At 32.2% G+C, this 20,621-nt stretch overlaps 1 protein-coding gene across 1 annotated transcript in view; it reads right to left on the reverse strand.

The window, feature by feature from the left end:
* Window positions 1-626: 626 nt before the first annotated feature.
* LOC120352153 overlaps window positions 627-20,621 on the reverse strand; it is a 41,835-nt gene continuing 21,840 nt past the window's right edge. Inside the window, exons 3-7 of the mRNA XM_039431819.1 lie at window positions 17,363-17,506; window positions 14,407-14,634; window positions 8,475-8,657; window positions 3,421-3,689; window positions 627-1,587 (exon numbers count right to left, since the gene is read on the reverse strand). Of these exons, the coding sequence (XP_039287753.1) occupies window positions 1,498-1,587; window positions 3,421-3,689; window positions 8,475-8,657; window positions 14,407-14,634; window positions 17,363-17,506 (914 nt within the window). The 3' untranslated portion in view covers window positions 627-1,497. The remainder of the gene's footprint in view (window positions 1,588-3,420; window positions 3,690-8,474; window positions 8,658-14,406; window positions 14,635-17,362; window positions 17,507-20,621) is intronic.

The following is a 20,621-nucleotide window of genomic DNA, read 5'->3' on the forward strand; positions in this document are numbered from 1 at the left end:
CCTCACACAACTCATCGACCAGATTTAGAAAAATCACTAATAAAACATCCTTACAACACATTATTATCTTTGGAAAATACTTTAAATATTCTTGTTATCTTTTTGCTATATAATCTCCAACCAATTATCCAATCTTGAAATAATTAGATTGTTCTCACAGGCAAGGCAGTAGCCAACCAAATTCCAAAATATATTCATGAAATTGCTCCACTTCTTACATTTAGGCTACACTTATTAGGTTCAATATTTCGGTCAAGTTATAGTCTTGATCATTGAATTGAATAATTGCCTTCATTAAGGGCGAGGTTAGGACTCTGGGTCCTCTCTGCCACAAAACCCTTGAAGGCTTAAGTAGGCCTATCTTACACATCACAAACTGGTCTTTGAATTTTGCTTGTTCTGCTATATTATTGGAAAATACCATTTGAAGTATCTACTGGTACCTCATCTTAGTACTATTTGAGGTACTGGTACCTCATCTTAGTACTATTTGAGGTACTGGTACCTCATCTTAGTACTATTTGAGGTACTAGTACCTCATCTTAGTACTATTTGAGGTACTGGTACCTCATCTTAGTACTATTTGAGGTACTGGTACCTCATCTTAGTAGGTACTATTTGAGGTACTGGTACCTCATCTTAGTACTATTTGAGGTACTGGTACCTCATCTTAGTACCATTTGAGGTACAGGTACCTCATCTTAGTATTTTATTACATATATACACTCACACACTGATTTTTGGATATTGGTTGTTCCAGCGACAAATACATCTGTAAAACAGTCCCACTTAGCACATTCTCGATCATCATTCAATAATTAGGTTAGGTTAGTCTCGTTCACTGAGGTCAGGTTAGTATCTTACACATTTACAGATTATTTTAAAATTTTGCACACTTTCTGGCAGTTGTGCTGACATCATCATCCACAAATGATGGACATCATGACGTCATCATCATCTTAGAATTAGTCACCTCCTGACGTCACCACAATAATCACTTAATATTTAGGTTAGGTTAGTCTTGTTCACTTAGGTCAGGTTAGTATCTAACACACTTACAAATTATTTTTTAAATATATTTCGTGCGCTGTCTGGCAGTTGTGATGTTATCATTGACAAATGATTGACATTGTGACATCATAATCATCAACAAATAATTGTCATCGTGATGTCATCATCATCATCATCAACAAATGATTGACATCGTGACGTCATCATCATTGACAAATAATTGACATCGTGACGTCATCATCATCGACAACTGATTGACATCATGATGTCATCATCATCGACAAATGACGGACATCGTGACATCATCATTGTCTACAAATGAGTGACATCCGAACTGACCAGTTGCACAGGAGCTGATTGCTAGAAGCAGTAAGTCCTTGACGGAGGGCACACACTCTGGTGGGGGTGGGGAGGCTGAGGGGGTGATGGTTGGGGCGGTAGAGGGGGCTCAGGGGGTGGGGGTAGATTTTGCCCCCCTGGTTCGGGTCAGCCATAGTAGTATTGGCTGCTGTTCACTGCTGAACGACTCAAACTGCGGGGCGCTGTGACGTCACCACTGCCTGCGTATCGCACCACCTGTTGAAAAAAATTATAAATTTCATCATAAATTCCATAAAAATATAAAATGCATTATTAATATACAAATACGGTACAGTAGAACCCATTCATTTAGTACCAGTAGGTACATGATATTATATTGACCGAGCAAAGTGAGGTCTAAGATTCAAGTCGACAGTTTGACATTTCTCTCAATGTTGATATGTTGTGCATTTACGGCGAAATGCGGTAATAGATTTTCATGAAATTTGACAGGATTGTTCCTTTTCAAATTGTGCGTCGACAAGGTTTTGGAAAATTTACATTTCAAGGATAATATGATAGGAAAAAGGAGCCTCCTTCATACGCCAATATTAGAGTAAATCAGACTAGAATTATTCAGCATAAATCAGCTGTCGAGTGGATTAGAAATCGCAAGCCATTACGCATGCGATTCAATATCTCAATGTAACTTGGTAAAAAACCAGCAGCTGTGTACAAAAGGTGCCCAAAAGTCGTTTAAATTTTAACCATGATTAATTCCACGAGAACCAATCAGAGAAGGCTTTTTTGATAAGACGGCTTCTCTGATTGGTTCTCTTGAAATTAAAATTTAAAAGGCTTTTGTGTAACCGCCACTAACTTGCAAAATCAAATATATGAATAGCAGGAGCCGTCAGCAATTTATTATTTTTCAAATGAGGACTGCAAGAACACCTTCCATTAATCTTATAAATTATCATCACAGCTTCCATCTGCAATGCATATTCTATTAAACTCAATGACTTTTCCCCAAAAAATGATCAACTACATATCTCATGACTGACATAAAATTATACACCAAAAGAACAGTTTTTCACTTCCCACTCTGGCGGCCAAATACTCTCAACTCAAACAAGGCTATATTCAACTTACTAGTGACATGAGAAATATTACTTCTCAGATGATAATAATATTGAAATTATCTATATATATATAAAAGCGAAATGGCACTCACTCACTCACTCACTGACTAACTGACTCACTCACTCACTCGACCAGAAATCTACCAGACCAAAAACGTTCAAAGACCAAAAACGTTAAAATTTGGTAGGTATGTGCAGTTGGCCCTTTAGAGGCGCACTAAGAGATCTTTTGGCAATATTTAAACTCTAAGGGTGGTTTTTAAGGGTTTAAAGTTCGTCTTTCAGCATGTATATATTTCAATATTCTTATTTCCAATCTCTTAATTATAATTGGAAAATATCCATACCATATGTTAATATAGAACTATATAATATAGAGACAGTACCTCTTCGAAACAGTTGTTAACTGGTAACTAAATTAATAATTTTATCAGGTTGGTATTAAGTTGAGTTGACTTTGTTAGGTTGGCAGCAAGTTGAAGATTGAAATGCATTTATCGCGGGAAAATTGATTGGGCACTGCTACTTCAATCAGAGATATTCCTGGGAATATTATATCGCCTGATATGGCGAGCGAAGCGAGCCTGACGGCTAGTCTGAAATAAGTACCTAATATTTCTTAAATATTATTTCTCATAATTTTTTAAGCCATATGTAGCTTTCATTTTGAATCATTCTCCACCATCAGACCTAAGAATGCTGTGGAATCAGAAGACTCAACTCTTCTCTGAGTATTCAAGCTTATTCCAAAACTGTCATACTTGTCTAATGTATAATTCAGGAGGAGATAATGAGGTTTTTTCTAAATTTATTTTTATTTATCACAGGTGTAAAGCATAAAATTATCGTTAGGTTAGGTTAGGTTAGGTTAACCTTGTTAGGCGAATGCCCCTACGTGGGTAGAATGGTTTTTCTTACTCTTTTAATATTTATTAATGAATAATGCACAAATTTATTATTTCTTCACCTCGCTAGGCGAATGACCCTGCGCGGGCAAAATAGTGATCGCGGGCGAATTGACGTTGACACTCGTCAGATCGATGTCTGCATCAATCTCACTGATGTCGTCTGCAAAGCCATTGGGCAGCGTCGTGACGCCCGGGCCGCCATCTTTGTTGAGGCGTCGTCGCGTCACGTGGCGTTGCCAGAGCAACCGTCCTATCACCAATGATAGTAGAGAGAGTAGGCCGAAACACACGCTCACTATCAGGTAAAGGTACAGTTTTTCCTGGTTTTCTGCAACATAGATACAATGAAACACGTCATGAATTACTGCAATATTAATAAAAGTATAAAACTACAATATTACAACAATATACTATCAAGTATATGTACAGTTTTTCATGGTTCTCTGCAACATAGATACAATAAAACACTTCATTAATTACTGCAATGTTAAGTTAATAATATTACAAATTACAACAATATACTATCAGGTAAAGGTACAGTTTTTCCTGGGTTTTTTTCAACATAGATACAATGTATCACGTCATGAAATACTGCGATATTAATAAGAGTATAAAATCAGGTAGAGTATCAGGTAAAGGTACAGTTTTTCCTGGTTTTTTTTCAACATAGATACAATGTATCACGTCATGAAATACTGCGATATTAATAAGAGTATAAAACTACAATATTACAACAATATACTATCAAATAGATGTACAGTTTTCCATGGTTCTCTGCAATATAGATACAATGAAACAAGTCATAAATCAATACAATTTTCACAGCTATACAACAAAAATAGTATATTCTCCTACTACTCTAGTCTTCAAATTTATTTTATTTTAAGAGAAGTGCACTCCAATAGGGCTTATGCCTAGGTGTGTCCATATTTATTTCGCTTTATGTTTTTGTCCTCTAAAGCAAAACATATAATCTCCATTATTTTTTTTTACTTTGCTGGTACAATGTTTTGTGATAATATTATGTTGTGCAAAATAAATTATTTTTTGGATTGAAAAATACTCATAGAACACACAATATTTCATAATACTCTTCCAAGAACGCATTTTTTAATATGAATCTTTTGATGTGTTTTCAAAAATTATCAAAAGATTCCTATTAAATAATGCGTTCTATACATTGGAAGAGTATTATGAGAGTGTGTGTTCTATGAATATTTTCCATGACAATTCATCATGAATGTACTGTAGTTACCACCTGTAATGTGTTTAATGTATTGATACTGTTATTTGGATTTCTTATTTATTTATTTATAATTTTTACAAAGTAGTACTGATTGGGAGAGAAAAACTAAGGATACTCCTTGTACTATTTCTCTCCCACATTTTAAATGTCCGAAATAGGGTTATGGTTTCACTTCTCTAAAATTTAGTTAATTTTCACTAAAAAACAACAAAAACTAAGAATTTTAAATTTTGACGGTTAATTTTCTTATTAGTTAATAGTGAGACTCTGTTGCTTGTATGTTCAATATTGATTGTATCCTTGACTTGTGTAATGCCTTTGATGTCCTCAAGGGTTACTGCAAATAAACAAATTTTGAATTTTGAATTTATATATATATTACAAAAATATACTATCAGATAACGGCACAATATTTCCTGTTTTTTTGCAACACATATATAATGAAACACCTCATGAATTCAAGCAGGACTTCCTATATACTATAGACTTTCTAGGTAGTATCAGAGAAAACTCCTATAATAGGAATAATTGTAATTCTGTGGTAGTATATAGGTGGTCCTGATTCAAGTCAAGTCAGAAATGTGATTATAATATTATTATTATTGAACGTAAATTCAAATTAAATGCTGTGAATTTATTTATATATAATTAAATTTGGGGTGATTTACAGCATTAAATTTGGATTTTCATTTGATAATAATAATTATTCATTCATTAGCATTTGAATGATTGCAATATCTCAGTAGTTTCCATGTGTAAAAATGTGTTTATTTCTAATTTCTCCAATATTTTCAATGTCTCATTGCCTATTAATTGAATTATAATAGATATAAAAAGGAAAATCACTGCAATATCACACTAAAATATTACAACAATATTAGTATCGAGGTAGAGTTTCTCCTGGTTTTCTGCAACATGGATGCAATATGGAAAATGTATTGTTCTGAATCACTACAATATTACAGCATAAATTCACTGATAATATAACGACAATATTACAAATGAATTATAACATATTATTCATTTATTTAACAATGCCGAAACAACTCAATCATAAAATTATTGGAAACGGAAAAACAGGCTTATAGCCCTTAATATTCCATTTCCGAATTTTGATTGCATATTATAAAATCCATAATATGTAAGCTTTAGAACCCATTCAATGATTGATAGCTAAATGTCTCTACTATATTTTGATACACTGATATATTTCCCATACCAAGTAAACTTATTTTTCCAGGTAAGCTTACCAAAAAATTATCAACATTTATTCATATATATATATATATATATATATATATAATATATATATATATATATATATATAGAATCCAGGGAACTATAGTGAGGTCCACGTTATAATGGCAGTGGATAAAGATAGGAGAATAGTGATGTCGTCTCTCTGCATTAATTAATTATATTTCTACACTGTTAAAAACATAATTGGCATCGTTGTGGACCGAGAAAAGGATAGTACCACCGGCTATGTCGAATGATAGACAAGGATAGCAAAACCAAAGTTGAACAAATACTGTCATTATAACATGAAACTATCAACTGAGGATGTAGTGATGAATCTACTTTGTGAATATAATTGAGGACTGAACATTTTGTGAAGTGAACAACTACAAGACTTAACCTATTTCGGACTATGTGTAACCTTATCTAAATTTGGGAGAGGAATAGCACAAGGTTACCTTATTTCTCCTCTCCCTATCATTTTGATAATGTACTTATTGTATGAATCAATAAAGAATGAATAAATGAACTAGGCTTACTGAAACTTCAGGGCTCAGAAAATGAGTGAAAAAAATGAGAATATGATGCTATTAATAAACACCTATCAAATGCAGATACTATATCTATCAATAAATATATATCAAATGCAGAGAAAGGAATAAAGCATACATAAAATCATGCAAGTTAAGAATAGTCAAAGGCATGAATCAAAACTCAGTAGTTATGTAAACACATTGAAAAATGCAACAATATTAATATGAAAACTACACATAAACATTCAATAACATTGAATTAATGCAGAAATCACTAGAGAATTTTATAATTATTCATTCAATAAGATTCAAATTGCAAGGAATATTATTAAAAGACATAAGAACATCAAATACATTATAGGATCAGCTGCAGAAGAGTTTATGGTAAAGTTCGTCCATCAAATAGCTAATAGCTATAGAGGGATTGAAATATAATTATGTAGGTCTATAAGCGTTCTATTGAAATAAATAAATTGAAATTGAGAAGGGTTCAATATAGCTTTATTTGATTATGCTTGTTTCGATTAAATTCGTAGAAAGTTCAATATTGAAGCAAGTTAGTTGCTGATACATATAAAGGCTACAGAGATAATAATAATTGAGAAAATTGTAACTCTAGATAAAGAAAGATTAGAGATTTAGATTTGATTGAGAATTTTTTGAAAAAAAAATTAGATTTATGTCAATAAAGATTGATCTATAATAATTATTATTCTCACTCTATTAATCTATCAACGTTTTGGCGAGGGCTTCTCTTATCAGGAGATAAAAATCTATTCACCCGCCTTTATTAAAAACTTCCATCCACTCTCTTCAAAATTACATTCAATGTTAAAACATGTAATGGATGAAAGTTTTTGATAGAGGGTACTTCAATCAATCAAATTATGAAGAATTCCTAATTACTTGGGCCAAAACATTACTTTTACATTTCTATTACTTTGGACTGTGAGTCTGTGAGGAGTCCGGCCCCACAAGATATCAAACTATCAATCTGATAACTCCAAAAAAACTTCAATAAATAGCCCTTTGAAGTCGGTGGTTTTCTACAGAGTGCCTGATAAGTCACTCCCTATTTTAAAGATCTATAATTTCTTTATTTATAAACGAATTTTGTTAGAACTACATTTTTGTTAGATAGACCACTTTTTGAGGTCGTGTTTAACACCAATTTCAATTTGTTTCAGTTTAAAAATGCCCCCTCTCTTGACTGTTGAAGAAAGAGCCAAAATAGCAGCTCATTAAGAGGTTTGGGGATCTGTGGTACGAGTACAAAGGTGGTGGAGGGCTGAACGAGGGATCCATGCAACACTGGATGCAAAAACTGTTAAAAATTGCCATCCCAAATTACTATAAACAACAGGGAGTGTCGCAGATGCAAGACGATCAGGAAGACCATCAACGTCAAGGACAGCAGAGAATGTTGACAGAGTAGTTCGTGAAATGTTCATAAGGAGCCCTAAGAAATCAATGCGACAAGGATCTCGTGAAAGTGGTCTTTCACATTACTCTGTTGCAACGATTCTTAAGAAAAATCTCAGTGTTTTTGCATGGATCCCTCGTTCAGCCATCCACCACCTTTGTACTCACACTACAGATCCCCAGACCTCTTAACGAGCTGCTATTTTGGCTCTTATTTCTTCTACACTCAAAAGAGGGGACATTTTTAAACTGAAACAAATTAAAATTGGTGTGAAACACAACCTCAAGGAGTGATCTATCTAACAAAAATGTAGTTCTAACAAAATTCGTTCATAAATAAAGAAATTATAGATCTTTAAAAATAGGGAGTGACTTATCAGGCACTCTGTAGAAAACCACCGACTTCAAAGGGCTATTTATTGAAGTTTTCTTGGAGTTATCGGATTGATAGTTTGGAGTGCTCTATCTAACTATCTATCTATCTATCACAAGGGGTGCTCTATCTAACAAATGAATTTCTAACAAAATTGGTACATAGATTAAAGGAATTATAGCTGTATAAAAATGGGGAGTGGCTTATCAGACATTCTGTATGCTCAATAAATCTAGCCTTTTTACTAAACATTTTGCAACTGATCCCTCAAATTAATGACGGAAATAACTCAGTACTCACGCGTTAGAAAGTTGTAAGTGTTAATCCACTCGGATATGAATCCGATGACTCTAGTGCGACTGTTAGTGTATATAGTGACAGAGCAGTTGATGACTCGACTTGACTCGGCCGACTTTGACTCAGAGTCACCCTGTATGTCTTTCGCCATGCGTCGGTAAGACTCGGCCGAACGCGAGTCAACACCTACAAAACACAGTGGCACACTCTATCGGACTCGAACAAAACAAAATAAAACAAACAAAAATAAACGAAAGGGGAATGATGAAGTAGGTGATAAGAGTGTGGAGTATTGACAGAAGTGATAAAGTGATAGAAGTATATCAAAACAGTAGAAATATTAGGATAATTATTAGTTCATTCAGAGAGTCATAGGATGATTAGATAAGATTAGAGTTCTTTATTACATGTATGTTTCAGATTGTTTTCTACAGTGATGCAGATTTGGTTCCTTGTGAGATCGGACTCTCAATATATATGATGATGAGAGTGTTGTGGAGAATAATAGAATTATTGTAAAACAATTATTGAAATTTGGGGAAGGAACAGCTTTGGAGAATGGAATAATAAGAATGTGAAGTGATAATAGTTTATTACAACAAAAAAAATATTGAGCTAACTATCCCAGAGAGATGTGATAGGATAATTGAGTATAAAGAATGAAAAAGATTAGAAAAATGTAGTCATCAAAATTTGGGGAAGGAAGAGGGCTAAAGCCGCGTTTAAACCAAAGTTATTAACAAAATGTTATCAGCTTAATTCTCATAGATAATATTAGATTGAACGGAACTTGACAAACACATATGTTCATCATGTGTATGATAAATTATGTTCAATCTAATAGGTTAATCGTTAGGTCATGTCAGAGGCCCTGAAATTGATCAGTTGCGACCTGAAAACTCTGACACCAGACCTGAGCCAGCCAGGTCACTCGATATTATTATTATTATTATCTAATAGAATCTATAAGGATTGAGTTATTAACATTTTGTTAATAACTTTGGTGTAAACGCAGCTTAAAGAATGTTGTTTAATCCCCAATCAAGAGTGTAAAGAATATGAATAATTATATAAAATAGTCATCGAAATTTCTAACAGTGAAAATTTTCAAATAATTACTAACCCTATGAGAGTATGATAGGATGATGAGAATTTGGAGGAGAATAATTTCATAAAAGTTCAGGGTAAAAACAGTTGTGGGCTGAAGCATGTTGTTCCTTTTTCAATCAGGAGTGTGGAGATTGAAAAAAAATTGAAATAGTCATCGAAATCACCAACAGTAAAAATATTGGGATAGAATATTATTATCCCATTAAGTGTGATAGGATGATGAGAGTGCTGTAGTAGAGGATAAAAAAATAGAAGTTTAGTAAAACATGGTGAAATAAACATGGAAATTTTAGAAAGGTAGAGTCTTGGGATAAAGCCTGTGATTAATTTCCCAATCAAAAGTGTGAAGGGTAAAAAAAAAAAAAATGAAAAATAGTCCTCAAAGTTTGAGGAGAGAACAGTTTTACAGTCTGAAGCCTCTTGTTCCTTTCACAATCATTCGTTATAAGTTATTAATAATTGTGTAGCAATGGAGGTATAAATTAAGTTTATAATAAAGAGTTGGGGTTGAATGACTACTTACTCATTTCGGGAACTTTCAATTTTTATTAAAAAATTTGAGAGAGCTCCAAATCTCATAAAAATTTAGAAGAAACTTTACTGGATTGAACGTGATGATTCAAAATTTACAATAGTAACAAATTGGAAAAATATCAAAATTAATGACAACAAATGATGAAATGAGTAAAAATATACCGGTAATTACTAGGTTTTTTATCAAAGGATAATTGGTGAGCTCTTTCAAATACGACTATTTATTTCATAATCATCTATCTTTTCACTCATCCAGTAATTCGCAATTTGTAATTTGATAATTATTATTGGGCATATTTGAATTTTCTCAGATTTTGTTCATTTGTATATTGTTTGTGGAAATACTTAGTAAAGCTGCGTTTACACCAAAGTTATTAAAAAACGTCAATAATCTAATCCTTAAGATTCTATTAGATTTAACGGAATTTGACAAACACATATGTTCATCGTGTGTATGATAAGTTATGTGCAATCTAATAGAATCTATAAGGATTAAGTTATTAACATTTTGTTAATAACTTCGGTGTAAACGCAGCTTTAGTATACGGTACTTAACATTTCAGAGGTATAGAATAATAATAATATAATGTGCTTGAGAATACAACAAAATTATCCTTATTCCATTCATTCATGGGCTATATTTACTTATTATTTCCAATATTTTTCAAACTTACCTTTAAGTACACTCGCAGTGCAGGTAATCATGACTCATAATACCAATAATTTCAATAAGCAAACAGTCATGTTTTTAGAAAAATAAGCTAATACAATGCTTATTTGAATAACTTATAATGTAATAATCTTCATTCCATGCAAAAGCATAAAGCTGGTTTTGCACACAACAGTTTAATTGAATTTATTCAAATGTATCCGCAAATGAATAAATAAATAAACAGTGAAAATATAATTCCCATATGTTCTTATGGTATTATTCATACTAACTAGGCCGAGCTGAATGTGAATAGTCCAGTTAGAGCTTGTGGGAATTATAATTTCACTGTCCACTGTCGTTGTGTGGGAATCCTCTTTAATATTGTATCAATAAAAAGTGGAAACTTACACTTCATCCAACATCAATAGAAAGTTAGCAAAGTATTTTTGCATTAGTGAATTAGTGATTTATTTTTGTAAATTCAAAGTGTTCGAACATGCAAGTAAGTATCACAATATACTTGGTAAACATACAACATTGAATCTAATGCACTTAAAAATAATATTATTATAACATTTAATTATACTAGCAATACCAAACTACATTTCATGCAATAATACAGTCATAATATTGTCTTTTTTATTTGGGGCTACTTTTAATATAAATGAAAATATAAATCTCAGTACCCTTTTGAATAATTTTGTCACAATATAATTAAAAAGGTCATGAAATTTATAATTTTATTTATACATTAATAATCTATCAAGGAGGACAATGATAACAGATATTATTATTTTGATTGAAAAAGACTAAGAAATTGTCAAAAAACCACTGCAATCAGTCTTTTTCATTCAATATGAATAATATTACCACAATATCAACTTCTCAACTACACAAAAAGTAATTATTATTTGTTGCATTAAAAAACGTGCAATATCTACTATCAGATTTTTTTATTACCAAAAGTTTGATACCGGTATCCCATTCCACCATTGAAAAATATCTTAATTTCCTTACTTAGGCCCTTGATATAGGTAGTTAATCAGCCCTCAAAGACACTTGATTAGCCCTTAAATGACTTCAACTAGCCCTTCATAGGCTGGAATACATGATGAGCTAAATAGTAAGATGTTATTATACAATTATTTGTCAGCCCAGGATAGTAGCGCTCATCGAATTTCCATCTAGTTTATTATTATAAATTTATCAGATATTATTATAAATATATTATTCATTAATATAAAATTATTTATACCGGTACTATTAAATATTATTGACAACAGGGTAAACCCCTGTTGTCAATATTTGCAGTAGCAGAAGAATTCGGGGTGATTTACAGCATTTAATTGGGATTTTCGTTTAATAATAATCGTTTAATTATTGGCATTCGAGCAAATGCAATTACCAATTTATTTCTATCTGTAAATATCAATGTCCTCTTCCTATGGGATACCAATATTTTTAATAGAAGATTCCTTCATTGAAATGAAATAAGAATAATCAAGAACAAACCAAAAACCAAATAACGCAACCCAAAATGAAACTGATGTAAAATATTCATTTCTTCATTTATTTAGGCCTATTTATACATTGATACAAAGGCTACAATATAATTCTCAACTATGAATGATTGGGGAAGGTGCAACAGGCTTAGAGCCCAAAACTGTTCCTTTCCCAAATTTAGATAGAAATTGCCCAAAAGTAGGTTATGTTTACACTTCATATTTGTCAATTTTTGAGTCCAAAATATATATAAACTAGGAATCTAAAATTTAGATAAGTTGAAAACCAAATTAAATAACAATATTTCACTAAACCATCACTGATAACTGGGAAATACTCTATTAAAATATTGAAAATTGTAAAGAAACTCAGACTAAAGCTGCGTTTACATCAAAATTATTAACAAAAATGTTAATAACTTGATCTTTATATCTATTAGATTGAACGGAACTTGACAAACATATATTTATATGTTCATCGCATGTGTATGATAAGTTATGTTCAATCCAATAGAATCTATAAGGATTAAGTTATTAGCATTTTGTTGATAACTTTGATGTAAACGCAGCTTTACTTTTTAAATTTACTCTTCTGAATTCAAAATTCCTAGTTGAAAAATTTTTTGGACTCAAAAATCATGAAGTTAACCCATTTTTGGACAATTTCTATCTAAATTTGGGGAAGGAACAGTTTTGGGCTTCAAGTCTGTTGTTCCTTTCCCAATCATTCATAGTTGAGGATGATATTGTATGACATGATAACCACCTTTAATACAAGGCCGCGGCCTACGATATTGCTACGTCGCAGTGTAGGCTTAGAATCTAATACATGATTGGTGAAAAAAAATTTAAAAAAATACCAGCTGATATTTTTCACCAATCATCTATTAAGGTGCGTACAGACTTTCGCTCTGCTCCGCAACCGAACGTCACTCCAGCAGAGCGATCGATGATCGACCGGGGAGCAACATGGACTTTTCCATTCTCATCTTAGTTATGGGATAAGAATGTGGGGCAATTGCCCAACACATAAAAAAGTTTTCATATGGCAGAAAAGGGGCAGTTAGAGCTATTTTGAACCTTTCCCCAAGAGATACTTGCAAGCCTCACTTCATCAAACTGGGTATACTGACTCTGCCATCTCTATATATATATTCCAATTTGATAAGTGTAAAGAAGAATTCTAACAACTTTCACAAACATAATGAATATCATGCTTACAATACTAGGAATAGGGAAAAAATTATGAAACCAAATCTCAGATTGAGTAAGAGCATGAAAAGCTAACCCTATTTACAGTTGTTATTTTACAATAAACTACCAATTGAAGTTAAGAACCTGCCTCAAGAAAAATTTAAAGTTGCCATTTCACAAATGCTAAAAGAAAAGGCTTACTACTCTACTGAAGAGTTTTTAATTGATAGCATATAACGTTTTCTACTTAGAATAAAAATGTAACTTACATTGTAAGAATAGTATTGTGATTACTATGTTATGACTTTATATAGTAGTACTAGTTGTAGTGTTAGTCTTTGTGTTTCTCTTTTAATATATTACGAATTGCTATTTATCTATATGCTGTGTAAATGTAATGTTTCGAAATATTTTGCTATACCTACTGATGTTATTGAAAATGTTCATTCAAGTTTTATTAAGAATAAGATGTTGACGAAAAATGTATTTATGCTAGTGACTTACATCATGTAATCTTGAACTTTTGACGAGGCCTGAAATGTACTGTACAAATGTATTTATTGGTCAATAAAACAAATTTATTATTTATTATTATACAACAGTGGTTCGACCGGGGAACGCGAGAAGATCTAACATCTTCCGTAACGTTCATGATGGGTGCGTGGGTGGAGCGACTGTGGTTCGATGGAGGAACGAGGGCGGTACGAGGGCGGAGCGTGCTCGGTGTGGGTTGGAAGCGCGTATATGTGTACGCAGCTTTAGATTCTAAGCCTACACTGCAACGTTGCAATATCGTAGGCCGCGGCCTTGTATTAAGGGTGCCTATGATGGCATCAATGTATGAAATAAATAAAATAAAATAACAGCTGTCATACATGACATGATTTTCATTCTACAAAAATACAAAATCGAACAAGTACAAATAAAACACCTGACCACTGACCTTTGAGCTTGTCCTCCTTGTGGGGCTGGGAGGGAGGTGGGGGTGAAGAGGGCCTCTGGGGGAGGAGACCACTGAGGTTGCCGGCCAGGTTGGGTGAGGGGGAGAAGGAGTCCGGCTCTCTGAAGAGATCGTCGACTGCATCGTAGTCCATGTCTAGGTATTCCCCCTCTAGATGCTCGTCATCCTCCAGACGGTCCTCGTACTGTTCTCTCAGAACTTTTCTGGGGACTGTCACAAAAAAATTCCAGTTTCAGATTACGAAAAGGACAAATCTCAAAAATATTTAATTATTTATTCTTTATTGCTGTCTTACATCCATTTATAGGTTGAAAATAGACATTAACCAATAAGACAATTTCAATAGATTGTTTATACTTATACCTGAATAGCTATACTACATATCCTATTGTATTAAGAGAGCAATTTCTGTATATCTGTTTATATTCTTATATCTTGTTATCTGGTTATTTTTATATCTTAAATCTCAAAATATTAATTCATTTATTCTTTATTGCTGTCTTACATCCATTTATAGGTTGAAAATAGACTTTAACCAATAAGACAATTTCAATAGGTTGTAAATACTTATACCCGAATAGCTATACTATATATCCTATTATATCAAGAGAGCAATATTTCTGTACATCTGTTTATATTTTTATATCTGTTATTTATGTTATTTGTGTTCAACGGATCTCGAAAACAGCTCTAACGATTTTCACGAAATTTGGAACATAGTAGGTTGATGATATAAAAATTCAATTGCACTAGGTCTCATCCTTGGGAAAACTCGCTGAACGACATTAAAAGGCGGATAATTCATCCTTGGCTGAAACAGCTGTGGATAGTAAAAAAGTGAGTGAGCGAGTGAGTATGTGAAAAATCAAAATATCGCATCCCCGAAATTCATAAGATGACATAATTATAGCCAGCTGTGAAATATAAACACGATCATTTAAGAGAATTATGTTCTGTTAATCAATAAATAAAAATAACGAGCGAAGCTCGGTGCCCTGATATTTAAAGAAATGAAATGTATATAATATTCATAATATATTTATTTATTTATTTCATTGACAATTACAAATCATAATTATAATAAATATAATATAAATATATATGTGATAATACAGAGTGATTTTCAGCTCTGTTACCCTATTTCAAAAGTCTGGTAATTCATTTCTAAGTATAGTGAGGTCCACGTTATAATGGCAGTGGAGAAAGATAGGAGAACAATGTTGCCGATCCTCCGTCTTGTCAATGCCAGTATTCTATGGAGTACCGTCTTCTATAGACTGTAGCTGATACAGGTTTATTGAAGTGATTTCAATAATGGCAGTGGAGAAAGATAGGAGATCAACGTATCCTCTGTTTTGTCAATGCCTTCTATAGACGGTAGCTAATACAGGTTTATTATTGATGTAATAATAACTGTTCATTCTCGTTTTAAATAGAATATTATATTTCATTAAGCAAGAAATTATATTTTTCAATATTTTCATAGTGATTATTCATGATCAAGATGAAATATTTTGTTAATAAATTATCAATTCTATATTGTTAAAAGACGATTTGGCAACAGAGCAAGGCGAGAAAGAGATAGCGCTATCCGCTTTGTTGAATGATAGACAAGGATTGCTAATCAAGCACTGCCATTATAACGTGGACTTCACTATAGAAATACCTTTCTGTAGGCTGACTATAGTGAGGTCCACGTTATAATGACAGTATTTGTTCAACTTTGGTTTTGCTATCCTTGTCTATCATTCGACAAAGCCGGTGGTACTATCCTTATCTAGGTCCACAACGAAGCCAATTTTGTTTGTTGACAGTGTAGGAATATAATTAATTAATGCAGAGAATCGGCATCGCTATTCTCCTATTTTTATCCACTGCCATTATAACGTGGACCTCACTATAGATGGCAGGATAGCTATGATGCTGTTGGAGTGAGAATGATTAATTACCACATGAATAGAAGCTCCATTTCAATTATTGAGAAAAAGGCTACATATCTGGTTAATTAAAAATTCATTTTGAAGTGTCAAAGAGTTTTTCGAATTAACAACATATTATTCTTTGAAATGAACTATTTTCTACTATTTTTTCCAGTATTCAGGTTTATTTATTTTATGTAATATTTTAGTTGTATGTTATTTTCACCATTTTATAGTGTTAAAGAATTTTCCAAATTTCAACATAATTATCATTCTTTGAGATGAACTATTTCCTACTATTTCTTCTTGTATACAGGTCTATTTCGTTTATGTAATATTTTACATGTATGTTATTTTGACCATATAGTGTCAGAGAATTTTTCGAATTTCAACATATTATTATTTAAGATGAACTATATTTACCACTATTTTTTCTAGTATCCAGGTTTATTTCTTCTATGTAATATTTTACTTGTTTGTTATTTTACTGGTGTTTTCTACAATAGCCCTTTATGTTATAATATAGATTGACTATGTTGCTAAACTATAATTTTTAACGTTGTCTATAACTATTGTGATGTTGAACGGTAATAAATTAATAAATGAATGAATAAATAATAATAAATAAATAAATGAATGAATGAATAGTAAAATGACTGACCACATGTGTAGACGACCTTGAGGTACATGCGTGACTCCTTCTCAATTTATGAATGAATGAGTAAATTGGATTTATCAATGAATGAGAATATTATTGAATGAATAGTAAAATGACTGACCACACGTGTAGACGACCTTGAGGTACATGCATGACTCCTTCTCAATTTATGAATGAATGAGTAAATTGGATTTATCAATGAACGAGAATATTATTGAATGAATAGTAAAATGACTGACCACACGTGTAAACGACCTTGAGATACATGCGTGACTCCTTCTGAATGTATGAATGAATGAATGAGTAAATTGGATTTATCAATGAACGAGAATATTATTGAATGAATAGTAAAATGACTGACCACACGTGTAGACGACCTTGAGGTACATGCGTGACTCCTTCTGACACGGATTGCCAAATGTGGAGGCATCAGCTGATAAGGTGCACCTTCTCTTTCCATGACATATCTGCATCACTGTCTCTGTGGCGTAGCTCACAAGGCAAGCTGTAAACACACAAAAATTGTCGATTTTACCAACAAAACACAGAAAAATAAACAAATTTATCAAATTTGTAGAGTTTTCATTGATTTTGTGCAACCTCTTCTCATTTTAAACTATAATTGGGATTGGGATGACATTAATTGAAAATGTAAAACATATATGATGTGTTTGTATAGTCCTATTCATAATACAAAGTGAACACATAACATTTAAATAGAAAATCTATTTTTATGAAAATGTATCTATGGTGCTGACAATACTACATCAAACTTATGCTTTCATTTTATTTACTTACTTACTTATTTATCATTCAGAACCTACCTATTTCGGACTATGTGTAACCTTATCTAAATTTGGAGGAGGAATAACACAATAAGGTTACAGTACCTATTTTTTCTTTCCTAATCATAAAAATAAAATAGAATAATAAATAAAATGTTTATTCTCAGTCAAAGAAAATACATAACATAAAACATCTTCATACAAATAAAAACAAGTTTTTAACTGAAAAATAATACACATATGCAAAGCTCAAGGAGCTTGTCCGCATATGGGATTTATTATCATTTTGATAATATACGTACTGTATGAGTTAGTAAAGGATAAAGAAACAGACTATATTTTTTAAGTGTATGAAAAATGGGTTTATTATGTTCTAAATATCTGTACAGTGGTATAAATAGTAAATTAATAGTAAAGTGTGGTAATAGACTAACAGTAATAAAATGCACTAACTGTAAAAGAATAGGAGGTTGAATTTAAGTTGAGTATATTTAATCTAGTGAGTGCTGAAATATTTTATCCAATTTTTAAAAAAACGTTAATAAGCTACTTTACAAATGAAAATTTCTGCCTTTGCTTTGTGAACCAAGCTTGTTTAAGAGCAACAATTTACATTTTTGAATTTGAATTGGTCTGGTGTTTTTTTTTTTTGGTGATGCAAATTTCAGGAATTAGTAGGATTGTATACTAATTTCGAAATCAGGAATGAATTACATGAGTGAGAAAATGAGCATTTGTTGAGGGTAATAATTATAATAGATAATTATGGTACTTGCTTCATGTTGAATAGTTGTATTCAATTTACTACGCAAGATTACTTCGTATTACCATAGAGAAACAATAGCGTAAATAGATATCCCATGGTATAGGGCGTTTATGTCGCAACTTTTACTGTTATCTCAAGACGATTACTGTCGATTATTGTCGATTTTTACTGTTTTGTTGGGGTGAGAGTGTTTCAACGGCACAGTATGAGAGTCTACGAGCGTCACACAACTTCACGGGAAAGAACTACGTGGACTATCGGCTTGAGATAACAGAAAAAGTTGCGACATAAACGTCCTATACCATGGGATATCTACTTACACTATTGTTTCTCTATGGTATTACTTCACCCTTCAATATAAATCACTAGCCGTCAGGCTCGCTTCGCTCGCCATATCCGTCTAGCCAGGGAGCTCCGCCCCCTGGACCCCCGACTGGATCGTCCAAGAATGAGATCAGCAGGCTCGCTTCGCTCGCCTGCATTTTTCATTTGAGCATTTTTATCATATGTTAGAACAATCCAGTCGGGGGTCCAGACTAAACGTCTGGCTAAACGGATATGGCGAGCGAAGCGAGCCTGACGGCTAGTAATATAATATTCCCAGGATTGAAGTAGCAGTGCCCAATCAATTTTTCCGCGATAAATGCATTTCAATCTTCAACTTGGTGCCAACCTAACAAAGTCAACTCAACTTAATGCCAACCTGACAAAATTATTAATTCAGTTACCAGTTAACAACTGTTTCGAAGAGGTACTCTATCTAGATTATAGTTCTATAGTAACATATGATATGGAAATTTCAATTATAATTAAGAAATTGGGAGAAGAAGAATATACATGCTAAAAGACGAATTTTAAACCCTTAGAGCTAGAATATTGCCAAAAGATTTCTTAGTGCGCCTCTAAAGGGCCAACTGAACATACCTACCAAATTTGAACGTTTTTGGTCCGGTAGATTTTTAATTATGCGAGTGAGTGAGTGAGTGAGTCAGTCAGTCAGTCAGTGAGTGCCATTTCGCTTTTATATATATAGATTTAATTATATTGGAAGATTACAATTTTTAGTCTTGTTCTTTATATGCTTCATCATAACTATTTCTTTATGTATAATTTATAGAATATTACAATAAATTAATGAATTAATGAATTAATGAATCTATTGCCAAATACAAGAATATTTTTACAAACAAAATAATCATTAAATTACAATAGCTTTTGGCGTGACTGGAAAAAGAAGCCATGAGCTCCAGTCACGAATTCTAAAAATAAGAAATACATTTTTCAATCTAATAACAGCAGTACAAATAATACAATTATTCTGTTGATGGATGATAATCTATGGATGTTGAATTTTATCAATAGTCAAGTACTTGATAAAGAAAATATAGATACACAGAAAAAAATATAAAAATTGTAAAGTTTTGATAATTTTTACACAATAATTAATATTGCCAAAAATTGTTGATTTAGCCAACTCAATTCTCAATTTTAAAATAACAGTTCTGTTTTACCCACAATCTTATCAATCTCAATTTGGTTTTTGTTATTTTATCATTAATAAAGTCTTCCGGAATTTTATCTATTTTATTATTATTATTATTATTTTATTATTATAATTTTTACAAGAAGCACTGAATGGGAGAGAAAAACTAAGGGTACTCCTTGTACTATTCCTCTCCCAAATTTAGATAATAATTTAAAAGTCCGAAATGAGTTTATGATTCCACTTTTCTGAAATTTAGTTCTTTTTCACTCAAAAAAAACTAAAACTAAGAATTTTGAATTTTGAAGGTTGAGAAACTGGATAGGAAACAAAAATATTACACTCAAATCACTGATAATTGAGACATTTTTACGTAATTTACAAAATTTAGAGCCGGAAAAATAGAACTTATTATTCAGCACAGCTGTATACCTTTGTTTTTATTAGTTCATTAGTTCATTACTCTGATATTCAAATTGGTGTCTACTAGATGCCAATGAAGTAAAATTAATATTGAAAGCATTTACTACAGTTGGCCGAATATTATAAGGTATTGTGCGACGAGTGTAAATTTATTAATAAAAAT

Source organism: Nilaparvata lugens, chromosome 7 (assembly GCF_014356525.2).
Source record: "Nilaparvata lugens isolate BPH chromosome 7, ASM1435652v1, whole genome shotgun sequence".
In the NCBI taxonomy this organism is placed as follows: Eukaryota; Metazoa; Arthropoda; class Insecta; order Hemiptera; family Delphacidae; genus Nilaparvata; species Nilaparvata lugens.